Genomic DNA, 15,767 nt, shown 5'->3' with positions numbered 1-15,767 from the left:
ATAATTGAATTGAATATCTAGGTAACTGTGCAGCAAACTGTGCGTCATGGCCAATTGTGCCCCAGTAGAACTTTACATCTACCAGCATGTGCACGGGTACTGTGGTGGTAAGACCAAACCTAAGAAGCAGCAGAAATTAAAATGTCAAAGTCTGAGCTATTGCTTGTTCTGCGCTGGTAAACAATGACAAGGACACAGAAGTGCAATAACAATAACAGTGTTTTTTTATTCTGCAAAAAAGCAGCTTTTCTTTCTCTTTTTGATGTCCTCAGCAGCTGCGAGCCTCCACCTTTCCCTTCAGTTCTTCAGCGCGCTCGTCCCAACAATGCCGCCACTGTGTCCCCGATCAAGGTCACACAATATCCATCCACAGAAGTTGTTTTATGTCCGTCTCATTGGAGTTTAACTCTTTGTTTTAGGCTAACTTCCCAAAACTAGTTCCTGTTCAGAGACAGACACCTAATACCTGCTGAGTTGGAAACAAAATTCAATCCCATTAAAGTGGAGATACTGTGTTTTCTAAAAACTCTGTTATTGTCGGTGTTTAGCTCTGATACTTTGCTAAGATATTTTTGGTCTCCTTTATCCTCGGCGAACAGTCCCACTTTTTATTGCTTTGTCTCCCCTGCGTGCAGACAGCCAGCTCCAGACCTCACTCTCAGCTCACTCCTCACGGCGTCTGGAGCACACATTTCCAAAAATGAAAATATCAACTGGAGTTAGATAACGTGGCCGGCACATAGCTAGCATAATGTGCTTTGATCTACTTCTGACACAGCAAATAATAGAGAGAGAAGAAGAGGAAGGGAGGGAGAGAGAGGAGCCAGAGGAGATAAGAGAAAAAAAACCTAACCACAAAGGGGAACACGCCCACTTATGGGACCAAAAAACTCTCCAGGATATTATTTTGGATCTTCACACCACAAGCTTCTGCTCTTCTTCCTTATCATTCCTCACCCACTACAATCCCTGCCCCGGTCCCTCGCCATCCTTTACCGGCTCTGCTCAATGACAACCAAAGGTCAAATTGTCCCTTATTTAAGTCCTCCAGCAGCCTCCATTTGTTTCATAAAGGAGCTGATGAGGCTGTGATAGTGTAGATAGAGGGAGGGGATCATGGCTCTGGTACAATGTGTGTGTCACTTTTCTTTATCAGCAGTTTGGGATATCTTGGGTTGTGGTCTTTGTAGTGGAGAGAGACTTTAGTGGCATGTGGGAATTTTCACAGAAAACAGAAACACTACTGCTGCGTGTCTATGCTGTGCTGAAAGTCCTGTATCTGCCTGAACATCCTCACCTTGCACTCCTTCCTGACTGACTTACAATTTAGTTTTAAACTGGCACTGAACATTTAAATCTATGTGCACATGTGTACTCTTGTCTCTTTGTAGACCAGTTTCAGACCTTAGGAGCAAGAGCGCTTTCTTTTAACGTTTTATCCATCCATCCATTCGCTTCCGCTTATCCTTTTCAGGGTCGTGGGGGGCGCTGGAGCCTATCCCAGCTGTCATAGGGCGAGAGGCGGGGTACACCCTGGACAGGTCGCCAGTCTGTCACAAGGCTAACACACAGGGACAGACAACCATTTGCGCTCACATTCACTCACACATTCACACCTAGTGACAATTTGGATTTTCCAGTTAACCTATCCCCACAAGCTGCATGTCTTTGGACGGTGGGAGGAAGCCGGAGTACCCGGAGAGAACCCACGCAAACACGGGGAGAACATGCAAACTCCACAGAAAGACCCCGGCCTGATGTTGGAATTGAACTCAGGACCTTCTTGCTGTGCGGCAACAGTGCTAACCACCGTGCTGCCGTTTTAAACACTGAATTTAAAATTTGATTATTGAAGGTTTAGCCGAAATTCACTCTGAGACTTAGAGTGTCGCGTTGGCTACAAACCACCAAAGCATTTTCAGCCAGTCGAAGGAGGTTATGTCATTGGCATATGTCACGTAAAGGAATGTTATTTTTCTGTCACTGTGTTATTATTCACATGCACGATCATTATTTCATCATTACTTCATTAGTCTGCATCACTTATCCGGTTATCATCCTTATTATCATGTATCATTTACCATTTAGTATATTTGCCAGAGCACGCAGAATAACACATTCTAGATATAATGCTTTATCATTCATAGCACCAGCATAGATGTGGGTCCACAGTAAGTCAGATGAGGACGCTGAACTTTCGTTGGCCTGGACCTATAATAAATCACACTTTCACACTCGAGTACACAGTTGATATGTTCCCAAACACCGGTGATGGGAAACATCTGGTTTCAAGTCTGGGAAAGGGTTGTTGTTGTTCTGAAGAAGATGATTTCCAGGAATTGTTCTGACGTCATAAAGGCTATAAAGCTTCCTGTATCGGGCCGAAAGGGGGAGTCCGGCTTCCCACACTGTATAATACGTGTGTGTTTAATAAATCACTTTTTGGACACTCCCTAGGACTCTGTCTGCGCTTACTTTTCCTTCCAAATCAAAAAGAACCTTACACATAGCTGTAAGTTCTAGTTAGCTAACTGCACGGCCATAACCAGCTATAGGGTTCAAGTAGCAGTGAACCCAAAAAACAGTAGCGTCACTAAGGAAGTGGGTAAGTTTGTTCTCTCTTGTGCTGTTTTAATTTAGAGAACACTGGAAAATTGCTAATTTGCAACAATTCCTGGCTAACAGCATCTGATACCAACACTGTGAAACTGAGATATTCCAAATGATTTTGATGCGATGATACAAACGAGTCCAAAAAATCGGAAACTGGAGCAAGAAAATTAAAAGTAACAAGAAGGAAAAGTAGCGCACTCTGGAATGACCAGTGTAGGGGGCGCTCTAAGCAAAGACATGGTTTTCCTTTTTTCCCTGTGATTTCTGGGCAAACATGTAAAAAGGTGAATCCAAGCTGTTAGAACCTGAACCTTTGGAAGGGAAAGATCAATGCATAAGGTCAACAGGGGTCCTCGCAATGGTGTGTGTGTGCGCGCGTGTGTAGCGTTGACTTCACAGAATTGACCTACATGAGCTGAGCGTTCAGGCGCACACCTGAGTGCGCCGAGCCCGGTTCTGACTCATCCTGCAAGAGTCAATCTCTGAGCTTCCTGTTCATAACTCTGTGTGTGTGTGTGTGTGTGTGTGTGTGTGTGTGTGTGTGTGTGTGTGTGTGTGTGTGTGTGTGTGTGTGTGTGTGTGTGTGTGTGTGTGTGCGAGAGAGAGAGAGAGAGAGAGAGAGAAACCCGGTATCCACTGCCTGCGTCTTCAATTTATTACGTCGCAGCATGACGCACAGAAGAGGGAGAGTCAAGAGGAGAGGATGGATGGATGGAGGGAGGGATGGATGGATGGAAGAAAGGAAGGAAGGAAAGAAGGGGTGAGTAAGAGGGGAAAGTGGAAGAAGGAGGGAGGGGGGAGAGGGGGATTTTGTCAGACACCCAGCATGCAATGACCTTAGTCTTGTGTCAAGGCGGAGGTCTCTCTCTCTCTCTCTCTCTCTCTCTCTCTCTCTCTCTCTCTCACACACACACACACACACACACACACACACACACACACACTGTCTGCATGCCCAGTGTCATCCATGTGGAGACGAAAAACGTCAAAGCGCATCTTATTCCGCTCACATCTCTGCTGCCTGTCTGTCCTGCCTCTCCCCTCACACACACACACACACACACGCACGCACACGCACACACGCACAAACACACGCACTGAGACGCGATAGTAATCCCTACAGTAAACTGTGCAGACACTACACCCCGAAAACAGACACCTTTATGGGCACGAAAAGAGCAGAAGACCACGGAAGCGCTGCAACTTCCTGCGGGATAATTAGCGATAAGTAAACCTGGGAAACCACACATGTGTGTCTGCTTCATCTCATCTCTCTTCTTTTAAATTCTCCACATGCACGCATCCATCCATCTCTCCACATGGCGGGATATAAAGAAGCGTGTCCTTACTGATTGTCCGGGATCCTATGCAGCCCATGTTGTCTTACAGAGGCTCGTTCAGCTCGGGGAAAATAAAATCCATCCGTCCAGCAGGCATTTCTCCCCGGGTCTCTTTCTCTGCGCGTTCCCCCTCTGCTCCGTTCTCCTCTCTGTCTTCTTCACTGTCCTCCTCTCCTCCGTATGTGAGAAGCAGAGAGGGTGTGTATGTGCGTGTCATCCGACTCTCTCCTCTCTCTCGCTCTCTCTCTCCGCCGTGCCGTCGTCACACACTCCGGTTCCCCCCAGTCACTGCTGATGTTGCTCTATCGCTCTCCCTCGCTTTGTCGCTGGCACGCACGCACTAACGCGGACACGAACACGTTGTCTTACATGGAAAGACAAACACAGTCATGCAGAAACATGGATGTGCACACGCGTAAAGGGCGGGCAGCAGAAGTTTCTTCGGTGCTTTTATTTCCGTAAAGGTTACAAAGAACTTTCATCCAGATTTTACATATTTAGTCGCCACTACCAACGCAACGCAACACTCCCACTCCGGGAAAGACCCCAGAGCATGACTCACGAGGGACACCCTCATAGCCTAAAAGTAGGACGCAGATCTGATCTGATCGGGATATTTTGCATATGTTGAGACTCAAACTCAACCAAAGAACTGCAGCTTCTACTTCAGTGATTTTCATCAACAAAATATCTCTGCAATACGGAGCCCCGCAGGGAACATGGGAGAAAAAAAATTAAGACGGACTTTTGCGAGATCTCGCAAAACTAACTCGGGATCTTGCAAAAGTTTTGCGAGATCTCGCAAAACAAACTCGGGATAAATTTCATATTCATAAGTCCAAATGTTTAGGTCCATCCCTCTTTTTATGTATTCTCCTTTGAACTTGTACAGTATTTTAACTCAATTAAGAACTCCACTAACCCAAAAGCTATAAAAACTATTGGTGTTTGTGAAAAAATCCAAATCTTTCAATCACTTTATTCTTTGGCTTGATCAGCTACTTTCCCCCTAGCATATTTATATTGTTGTTTTTGAATACTGTTCTTGTATTTGTTTATCTATACATACAATTCTTTTGTAAGTACAACACCATTATTGTGGTACTGTTTAATTCCATTTTGTATTGTACTGATGTTTAAATAAAGGTTTAAAAAAAAACTCGGGATCTCGCAAAACTTTTGCGAGATCTCGCAAAAGTTTTAGCCGGATTCTTCCCATTAGCTCGAAGCTAACGGGAGGTCGAGACCTACTACAGCCGGGAGGAACACCACTTTCCCGGCACATCGTGCCTCGACCTCCCGGTCGGCTTCGAGCCAGCGTCCGAAGAATGCGGCTAAAACGTTTGCGAGATCGCAAAAGTTTTGCGAGATCCCGAGTTTGTTTTGCGAGATCTCGCAAAACTTTTGCGAGATCCCGAGTTAGTTTTGCGAGATCCCGAGTTTGCAAAACTTTTGCGAGATCTTTTGCGAGTTTCACTTTTGCTTCAGTGTGTAAAGGTTTGGGAGGTTATATGCGAAGGTCAAGGTCAGTATGTGTTTTTGGCCATAACTCAAGAATTACACAAAATCTCCCACAAATACCTAACAGGATCAAATGAAGCCACGCCCAGCGTTTTGTTTGTTTGTCTGTGGTTTTTTATGTCCTGAAAAAACAAACATTTATGGCCAATTTTAAATGGCAGCCTGAGGAACAAAAGAAAGGTTGACATTAAAAAAAAAAATCTAGTCATTGCTCAAATCAAAGAAGTCAGACCTGATTAGAATTTGGCAGATTTCCCCTTCAAGGCCATTTCCTGTTGCATCTCCAGACTGCTTTCAGTGTGTTTGCTATTTTTAGATCTCTCCATGAAAGCCTATTATGTCCATGTGTACTTGTGATTTCAACTACAGCCCACTAAACCTGTACAGAGAGCAAACATCAGCTTCTCTTTTAAAACTGACCTTCAGCAGTTTCCATTTTGACAAGTTCACCATTTGCAAGTCCAAATAAAGCCAAGCTACAAATGTAAATGTGCCGTTGTGGACTTTCTTTGCCACAACACAAGTTTCCTTTACAACACGTCCAGCTCACTGGATTTGGTTTCCTGAGTCTTCAACATAAAATAGAAAAACAAGTCTAAATGTCATCAGAGAGCTTTAACGACAACTAAGTAGGCTCTCTACTGTCACCTTGCGCAAAAACACGTTACTTCATTTATTGCACTGATACAGCAGCAGAACAAAGCTGCTCTCTTTGGCAGATATGCTTCTTTAAATCTAAAAGCCATCCACCAGACAGAAATGAAGATTTAGCTCAACTTTACATTTATAAAAAGTTTAAAACTACTTGACAAAAAACCGACTTCCCACCACCACTGTCATGTGTTAAAAAAACATAAATTACTGAACTTCAATAACTTAGTGAAACTTAAAAGAGTGTGTTTAATATATAAAGTCTTACACTCCCTTGCTCCACCACCACTAAAGCAGTTCATTAGGCATAAAGAAAGCTCAGACAGGACCACTCGAGCTACAATCCGAGGAGACTTGTTTATACCCCACAGACGGACAGCATTTGGGCAGAACGTCCTCTCTGTTAAGGGTGGCCATCTGTGGAACAGTCTTCCTCCATTAGAGATGCTCTACATTCAATTTGTTTAAGGCAAAGGTTAAAAACTGGTTATGGACAAATCAAGTGTGTGATCATGTATGAGTTGTATTGTTTTAATGTTTTATTTGGGAACAGAATGGTGTGTATGTGTAAGTTTGGTGATGGAGTTTTTATTATGAATGAATGATGAATTTTTATGAATTATTATGTCTATTTTTTATGCTTAAGGACAACAGATGGAAATTAGCCCTTGGCTATAATCTGGTATGTTTACATTCATGTAATTTTTTTTTTACATTTATGTTCATTAACATGCACTGTCCTAAATAAATAAATAAATAAATGATTCCCACATGTGCAGTTTTCTTCACAACAGTGTTGACAAAGAAGAGTTTCAGCTACAGAAACGTTACTGTTTCACTTTGTCCACACAACCTTTCAGTGTGAGAATCATTTGGTGCTTTGAAGTTTTCAAAAACATACTTATATAGTTATGTTTATCAGTGGAGTCATTAAGCCATTGTCTATGAAATGATATGATCCATAAATTAAAATGATGAGTAAATAAGCTGTGACTCCAATCATTTTTGACATTTCTTCACAGCAAACATTTTAAATGTCAAGAAAAAAAATGCCATAAAGTAATTAATGACATTAAAGATGATTTAGGGGAGTCGGGTAAACTAAGAATCTCTGTGAGTTCTAAGTTAGCTGTCAGAGCTTCTGCATTGGTGTAAAAAAGCAGTCTGTCTTTATCTGAAAAAGATGACAAATAAAAGATGTTTAAACATATTCAGCTAAGAGTTTTAACGTGACCAGTAAACTGATAAGCATGGGGTTGTACTGCAACATCCTCACGTCTTCAACTCCATAATCAGCAGTTTTAGAGAATTGATGTTGTTAAAGGGCGATCGTGTGATTAGGGGCTTCAAACGTTAGTCGATCTCGATAAACTGCCTTGTTGAAGTAAACATGTTTATAGCAGTGAAACACATTTGATCTCTGCTAAAACATTCCCGCTTCTTAACAACTGTATGGTGGGTGAAATATTATCATTTTATTTATAGCTCATTTATTTTCCAGAGCCTTAAGTTAGGGGGTGACCACTTTTAGACCACTGTTATCATGCTAGGCTGTTAGCATGACCACTGTTAGCATGCTAGGCTGTTAGCATGACCACTGTTAGCATGCTAGGCTGTTAGCATGACCACTGTTAGCATGCTAGGCTTCACCAGTCACTTCCTGTTTTAATTGGATACAGATATCAGTTTAAAATCCTCACTCTTACTTTTATGTCTCTACATAAAAGGCCCCCACTTATATCATCGAGCTTCTACACCCTTACTCTCCAAACCGGATCCTTAGATCCACTGATAGCGATCTTCTGACTTCCATGGACCCGTTTAAAAAAAGGGGGGGGGGGGGGGGGGATCATGCTTTCCAAACCCTGGCTCCAATACGGTGGAACAATTTATCTCCCCCTCTACGCACCATGCACCTTTGGACTTCTTTTTAAAAACAGCTGAAAACACATCTGTGTAGACAGGCATTTGGGTAATGTTCTTGTGTAATTTGTTCTTTTGTCTGATTTGTTTTTATATTCCCTGTAAAGCACAATGTAAAAGATTCCTGTCTTAAAAAGTGCTTTATAAATAATTCAATTCAATTCAATTTTATTTATATAGCGCCAAATCACAACAAAAGTCGCCTCAAGGCGCTTCATAGATACAGAGAAAAACCCAACAATCATATGACCCCCTATGAGCAGCACTTTGGCGACAGTGGGAAGGAAAAACTCCCTTTTAACAGGAAGAAACCTCCAGCAGAACCAGGCTCAGGGAGGGGCGGGGCCATCTGCTGTGATTGGTTGGGGTGAGAGAAGGAAGACAGGATAAAGACATGCTGTGGAAGAGAGACAGAGGTTAATAACAGATATGATTCAATGCAGAGAGGTCTGTTAATACATAGTGAGTGAGAAAGGTGACTGGAAAGGAAACACTCAATGCATCATGGGAATCCCCCGGCAGTCTACATCTATTGCAGCATAACTAAGGGAGGATTCAGGGTCACCTGGTCCAGCCCTAACTATATGCTTTAGCAAAAAGGAAAGTTTGAAGCCTAATCTTAAAAGTAGAGATAGTGTCTGTCTCCCGAATCCAAACTGGAAGCTGGTTCCACAGAAGAGGGGCCTGAAAACTGAAGGCTCTGCCTCCCATTCTACTTTTAAATACTCTAGGAACAACAAGTAGGCCTGCAGAGTGAGAGCGAAGTGCTCTAATAGGGTGATATGGTACTACAAGGTCATTAAGATAGGATGGGGCCTGATTATTTAAGACCTTGTATGTGAGGAGCAGGATTTTGAATTCTGGATTTAACAGGAAGCCAAAACAGGAGAAATCTGCTCTCTCTTTCTAGTCCCTGTCAGGACTCTTGCTGCAGCATTTTGGATTAACTGAAGGCTTTTCAGGGAGTTTTTTGGACATCCTGATAATAATGAATTGCAGTAGTCCAGCCTGGAAGTAATAAATGCACGAACTAGTTTTTCAGCGTTACTGAAATAAATTTTACTTACTTACTTTTTCCAAATGGAACCACTGAATTGGACCTCTAGTCTGTGTTTTTGCTGTTAGTGCCCGTGAAGCATTTTTGATGCAATTATCTGCCTGATGTTACATCTTGCTGTGTGGTACAGACATCCAGGAAGTTTGTGGTTCAGTCCTGTTGAGTGAAACTTGAGTATTTAATTAGTTAGCTGATAGGTAAGAAGCAATGTGTGCATGCGCATTGCACCTGTACAGGTTATGGATGCAGCTCGATAACCAAGCATGTAACTTTCTCATGCAAATGTGGTCATTTGCAGTTTTGGGATGCTTGATGCTTGATGGTTGAATTTTTCCCTGTTGCCACTGAACACATCTGTTGTCAGGAAAACGCACTTGACATATTTTTCAGATTTTTTCCATGAGTGGATCACTTAAGTGCAAAACTCTGTGTTGAACTTTGAGAACCTGAGATCAAAACTGTTCATATTTTGCTGCACTCACGTCTTTTCATGGCTTTATCTGCACCCTTCAGCTACTAATCCACTCATATTAAACCTGTCAGCTCAGCTCCGACAGCGACATCCTTACTCATCGTTTGCACCCAGACGCCCGTGAACCATCTGATGCACATTTCTTTAACATTCATCATCATCGTTGCTGGTAGGTCTGGAAGTTTTCATTCCACTTGGCTAAAGGTGAACAAGTGTTGATCGGCATCTCATGCATGTAATGTGCATCACGCTGCAGCCTGTTTCCGTTGTCCTGTTTGGGCTTTCCTCTCACTCCCTCATCCGTCTCTCTCTAACAATGCAGTACAGCTGTTCCCCTCCTCCAAACATCTCCGCCCTGCCTCCCTCGCTGCCTCTCCCACAATATGAATATGAAAACACGCAGTGATTCAGCTAAGCAGTGCAGCAGGCGAGGAAGGACGGGGCGCTCTGGACTCTATTAACTCAGATCTCCATTTCAGACGGATAACAGATAACACTCAATAGATATCTGGAGGACTGGAAAAATAGAGTTCAAAATATGTTACACTGTGACAATAAACTCACACTTTATGCAGGAAAAAGCATTTTGAAGCTACTCAGCGAGCATTTCTGTCATTTCTCTAACACTGATGCATATCGTCAGACATCAGAAGAATATATTTAAGCTTTATAGGATCATTTATCTTTATTGCAGCTTTGCAGTTTTGTTTCGTAGCACGTGCCATCATTCGTAGCCTTTCACCTCTGTGTTGGGTGGACCTGTTCTTTGATCGGTCCTGTTTCTTTTTGCTTGGTGTAACTGGATGAAAGCATCGAAACCACCTGAAGAAACGACAGGTGACGTTACCGTGATTCGTGACGGGCCTTAAAATCTCACGTTGTTGTGTTTGAGTTTTGGTTCCTGTGTGTTTATCTACTTTAGTTCCTCGTGTTTCTTATTGTTGTTTCTATCGTTCCCTTCTATCCCGTCTTCTTCTGTCTCACTTACAGTCACTTCCTGTTTTAATTTTCTGCATCTTAAGTAGCTCTACTTCCTGTCTCTGGCTTCTGTCGCTTGTCTTCTTTAATTCCCTAATTCTTTTCACCTATGTCTGTATCTCATTCAGCTCATTTTGTATATCGTCTACCTCTCTGTGTTTGTCAGATCCTGGTTTGTGTTAGGCTTGATTTTTGTTTTTTCTACCACTTTTATAAACAGATCATCTTTGCCAGAGTAAAGATTGACTTCAGTTCTTCATTCAGTTTCTCTGCAGATGGGTCCTCTTTTGAACAAAAACATGACAGCAGAGTATAAAAGCTGATATTCAGTACTGTACATCATTGCCTTGTATTTTGCTTCCAAGGATCTAGACATTCTTTAAAAATGTTTAAAGTGGTCGACAGAAACACTTCTCAAGGTTTTTCTGAAGATTTGCCAAAGTTCTTCTTTGGACATCGACTGCTTTTGGACCTATTTTAACCCTTTAAGACCTACCATAGAACCCAGTCCGTCAGAGCTTATATTATATGTTTACATGCTGTGGAGCCATTTTTGGGAGCATTTCAAGTTGCTATACATCAATACAACTGTTATAGCCCAAATTTTAATAATATGTATGCATTAAGTGCATAGTAATTACATAAATTGCAAAAAAGTGCAATAAACTACAAAAAAATTGAAAATCGTTTTTGTTTTTTAACATATATTTCTAGTTAGAGAAATTTAAGAGGCTTATCCCTCAAAACTGTAAATACAAAAAAGTTGCACAAAATAGTTTCCCACCACAGGAAATTTATTTTGAGTGTCTTCATAGTTTTATTTTTGAGATACACCAATTTTTATACACTGCAGGAAAAACGAAAATAAATATTATAATGCAAATTTGCAAAAAAAAAGCAGCATATGCATCAAAATAAACTATTTCCAGCAGTGCAATATGAGTCCTAAGCATCCCAGAAACGACACAGAAAGTCATAAAGTCAAACATAACTTTTAAAAACACCAGTATAGGCTCATGAGGCCCTGATGGTAAAAAAACGACATTTCCGCGAAAATGACGTCACTTCCGGTTCCGGGCAGGTCATGGCGGACATGCGATAGTTCGCGCTGATGGACGTAGGAAGTGTTACGAACAGCTGATCGGATCAGCAAAGCGTGTTTTTGGAATATTATGTTTTTGTTGCTGCAAGTGCTTTTTATGCAGTTTTTGCAAAGCTATATGTGGAAGGAAACTGTGACCGAGGACAAGCTGATGGCATAAGATGTAAGTACAACTCCTCCGGTTTCATATGCAAAAAAAATTATTGCTCTAGCTTATGTGGTTGCAGAGCTACCGGGATTTAAAAATAGTTACACAAAACGGAGCTGCAGCTCCGACCTGCTTTAAAGGGTTAATGCCATGTCAGTTCTTGTACTTGTTCATTTTCAGAGGAATGTGTTTTAGACCCAGCACTAAAGTCAGTGGCCAATAAATAACTCAATCATAAAAAGCGCCCTCACCCAAGGGATGAACAAGTGTTGTGTCTACACAGAACGAACAAAGAACACATTTTAAATTGTATCTTTAGGCATTTTTTTTTATTAACGGCCTATCTTAAAAATATGCATAATTTGTTCCCATTTCTATACGTGAGTGTGTGAAACAACAATAACACAATTTGACAGGCAAAAACCTTTTGACCCAGCAGTGATTCCCAGACAGCTATTCAACAAACATTGGATATCTTAGCATGATGTGCAAAGTGCCTTTGAAAAGATGAGGAAACTAGACAAGTACAAAAATACAGTTGGATTTTAATCCACCATGCGATATTTTGTGGCAGCATGGCGGCGCGGTGATTAGCAGTGTTGCCTCATATCAAAAAGGTCCTGAGTTTGATTCCCACCACCTGGCCAGGTGGAGTTTGCGTGGGTTCTCTTCCTCCCTCAGACATGCAGTTAGTGGGGTTAGGTTAATTGGAGACTGGTGATCAGTTATGGATCGGCCTCCCCAGAGGCTGAAACTCAACATTACTGAAGCAGTGAGGGATTATCTGAACATGGAACAGAACAAATACTACTGAGAATCCAAAGAAAAGCTTTGAATTTCCTTTTAAAAAGCTGGAGAACTATTCCAGAACACTACTTAAAGAAAGCCCTTCTCTCACCCCAACCAATCACAGCAGATGGCCCCGCCCCTCCCTGAGCCTGGTTCTGCTGGAGGTTTCTTCCTGTTAAAAGGGAGTTTTTCCTTCCCACTGTCGCCAAAGTGCTGCTCATAGGGGGTCATATGATTGTTGGGTTTTTCTCTGTATCTATGAAGCGCCTTGAGGCGACTTTTGTTGTGATTTGGCGCTATATAAATAAAATTGAATTGAATTGAATTGAACTGTCTCAGATAGTTCAGACTTTGTTGAAGATTAAAGGTGCTCATACTAAATATGGACTTGTTGCACAGAACTCTGTTCGTACCTTATATACTATAATTTTCATGTACAGTATGTTCAGCCCGTTCTCACTCCCGAGGCATAACATGCCGACGTTTTGTCACGTCCCGCGGCGTTCCTGAGGAACGCGAAAGGTGACCTTCGGCGTTCTTATGGTACGCGGCGGGTTATGGCCGAAATCCAGTGCAATGACGCTCCCGCAGTAATAGACGTTCCAGCCCTGTATTCCAGCCCTAAACCTAACCTTATCAATAGCCCTAACCATAACCTTTTTCCTGACCTTAACCAAGAGTTTAATGATGTTAAATAGCCTGTTTCTAAGCGATTTGAAGAAAAAGAGCAAACATGTGTAGATTGAGTCCATACGGTTCTCATATTTCCTCATTTTTCCGAGGTCGTCATTTAGGAACGTGGTGGGCAGCCGAAAACGTAATATGTTGACCATTTGTCACCTAGCCTAAAATGTTACGTTTTGGGAGTGAGAACGTGTTGGTATGTTCCACATTTCAACAAATTCCTGCACTTGTTTCCCATTTTTCATAGTAAAATATAAAGAAACGGGGGGTGGCTCAAGACTTTTGCACAGTGCTGTATAAGGCCCTGAAAGCACTCATACTCACAGGGAGCTAGTCAGAGTCAAACAATACGCTGAAACTGTCGAACACAGAATGAGTCATTCTGCTTTTACCTTCAGCTTTCATAGCTGAAAATAAAATGAATGGGACACAGGTGGGAAGTGACGTCTGCGCCCTGAGCTTTGCCAGATGTGCCCTGAAATTAAAAAGAATAAAAATATCAAGTCCAAGTTCATTGCCTGTAAAAACATGGTTGCGGGAAGCTGGGTGCTGCACGTACTGTAGTGAGGAGACTCGTGGTCTGATGATATTTGCAAATGCTCCCGTTTACTCTGATCAGAGGAGAAATGTTGACTCATCAGCAAATTGAAAGTTGTCTTTGGGGGAGAGATGCAGAGCATATGGGAGGTTTTCTGTTGAGAATTATTAACAGTCATGGGTAGAAATGAAGAGATGAATGGGAATTAGATGGAAGGGGAGCGACATAGAAAGAGCAAAAAAAGGGAGGTGAAACCCAAGCAACTGTGGATGCTCTCCAAATAAAAACTCGCCTGAGAGAGTGAAGTGATGGAGGGATGAAAGAGAGGAGGAGGGCGAAGTCTGAGTCATGCTGAGAGATGAGGAGAAAGAATTCAAGCAGAGAAAATTTATGGGGAATATTAGCTTCTGTAGGAATAGAAAAAACTTTAGATGGGTAAAAAAAGTAAGAGACGGAGGGAAAAGGGGTTATTAGTATTCTGGCTGAGAGAGGAGAAGGAAGACAAGAAGGAGGTAGAGGAGGAGAAATGAGAGACGGGTGAGGTGACGGTGCAAAAGGAGCAGAAAATTAATGGGAACTGACAAGAAGGAGAAATGTTATGTGTCGACATAAAGACAAACAGTGCTAACTATTTATAGCTGGGAGTGTGTTACTGAGTGTGCACGATGCTTAATTGTACAGCTGGTTGTGTGTGTGTGAGGGAGGGAGAGTGAGGGACGTATGAGCACAAAAGAAAGTGATGAAAGGCTTTTCAGAGGACAATAGTTGTTAAATTGCTTTTTAGCACCAAAACAAATGGAAAAAAAACCACATGACGGAAACGTGTTGAAGCCGCGTCCGGTTGTTTTTTCGCTCTTTTGTTTTTGTTTTCGCTGTTTTTTCCAGTCCTGCAGGCCAGATGTCCTCACAGTCATAAAAATGTCCTGCTTTCAAATTGTCCTCATCTTATGCTGCTGCTCAGTTTGTCTTATGTCTCAAACAAACTGTTACTGGCTCCTTGCCTTTTAAGACAGCTTTTGATTGGCTGCCCTTCACAAACACAGGATCTGATGACCTTATTAGGAATGTCTTTTCTCTGTGACATCACAGAGTTCCAGGAGTAGAAAAAAATATAATTTGGAGTGTAAACCAGGTCTTTTTATCAGTCTGAGCTCCTCCTCCCCTAAGCTCTTTAATCCAGGGACATTATACATGTTACCTAATGCTCTTACTCTCTGTCTTTTATTGCCTTTTGTTATTGTTGGAGTCAAATTGTTAAATGTTGTCATTGTGTTTCTTAAATTTGTAAAGTCTTAGTTCAAACGATAGGATCAAAGACACAACTTTGTCTCTGACCATCTCTCCAGCCACGCTGGTGCTGGGGGAGGTTTTATTGTAAGCACATCCTATCTGAAAGATCTGTTTCTTGTGTGGTAAGCTTCCTGCTTTTTGGTGAGCAGGAGATCACACAAAGGCACCCCCAAACACACTCTCACATACACAAAACACACATTCTTGCACATGCATACACGTGCACACACATAGTGCCTTCTTTTAGAACCGTAGGGGGGTTTACGAGGGGAGGTGCTTGTGTAAACTATTGCGTGTAGTGTAACTGTTTTCAATAAAAGGCGGCGAGCAGAGGCCGGAGTCAGGGTCATTTTGTGGTAGGAATCGAAGTGCGTTCCTGAGACACCGACCAGGCGCAAGTAAAACAGATCGATCGCTGATTGTCTTGTTTTCTTCGTAAGGAATAAGTTTCTAAACTAGCGGGGCCTGTGGAGGAGGAGACCCAACAGTTATCATAAATAAAATTTGGGGCAAATTTTGTGATCATGTGCTTCAACCCTACTTTCTTCTGAGTCACTGACCCTTATAAACAGAACTCAAATATATCTCATATTCAGTTGTGGTGGAGCCCTTCAGTTGATCCTCTGTCTGAGCCAGCCTTCTTCTGATTGGCTGCCTTGCA

At 42.2% G+C, this 15,767-nt stretch overlaps 1 protein-coding gene and 1 long non-coding RNA gene across 7 annotated transcripts in view; one reads left to right on the top strand and one right to left on the bottom strand.

Moving 5' to 3' along the window:
- LOC146492668 (protein FAM131B-like) overlaps window positions 1-4,313 on the bottom strand; it is a 102,972-nt gene extending 98,659 nt beyond the window's left edge. The window contains exon 1 of one of the 6 annotated variants that reach the window (XM_085148366.1): window positions 3,963-4,313. In XM_085148366.1, coding sequence (XP_085004492.1) covers window positions 3,963-3,990 — 28 coding nt within the window. In that variant the 5' untranslated portion in view covers window positions 3,991-4,313. The remainder of the gene's footprint in view (window positions 1-3,962) is intronic. The other 5 variants (XM_085148363.1, XM_085148362.1, XM_085148365.1 and 2 more) reach the window with 5 other exon arrangements.
- Window positions 1,852-3,216, top strand: LOC146492669 (uncharacterized). The gene is made up of 2 exons (XR_014871897.1): window positions 1,852-1,953; window positions 2,511-3,216. It is a non-coding gene; the product is annotated as an uncharacterized LOC146492669 (long non-coding RNA).
- Window positions 4,314-15,767: the final 11,454 nt, after the last annotated feature.

The sequence above is a fragment of the Neolamprologus multifasciatus genome, chromosome 22 (assembly GCF_963576455.1).
Source record: "Neolamprologus multifasciatus chromosome 22, fNeoMul1.2, whole genome shotgun sequence".
NCBI classification, from domain to species: Eukaryota; Metazoa; Chordata; class Actinopteri; order Cichliformes; family Cichlidae; genus Neolamprologus; species Neolamprologus multifasciatus.
Note: the sequence above shows the minus strand (reverse complement) of the source record. Positions and strands in the feature narration are given on the sequence as shown.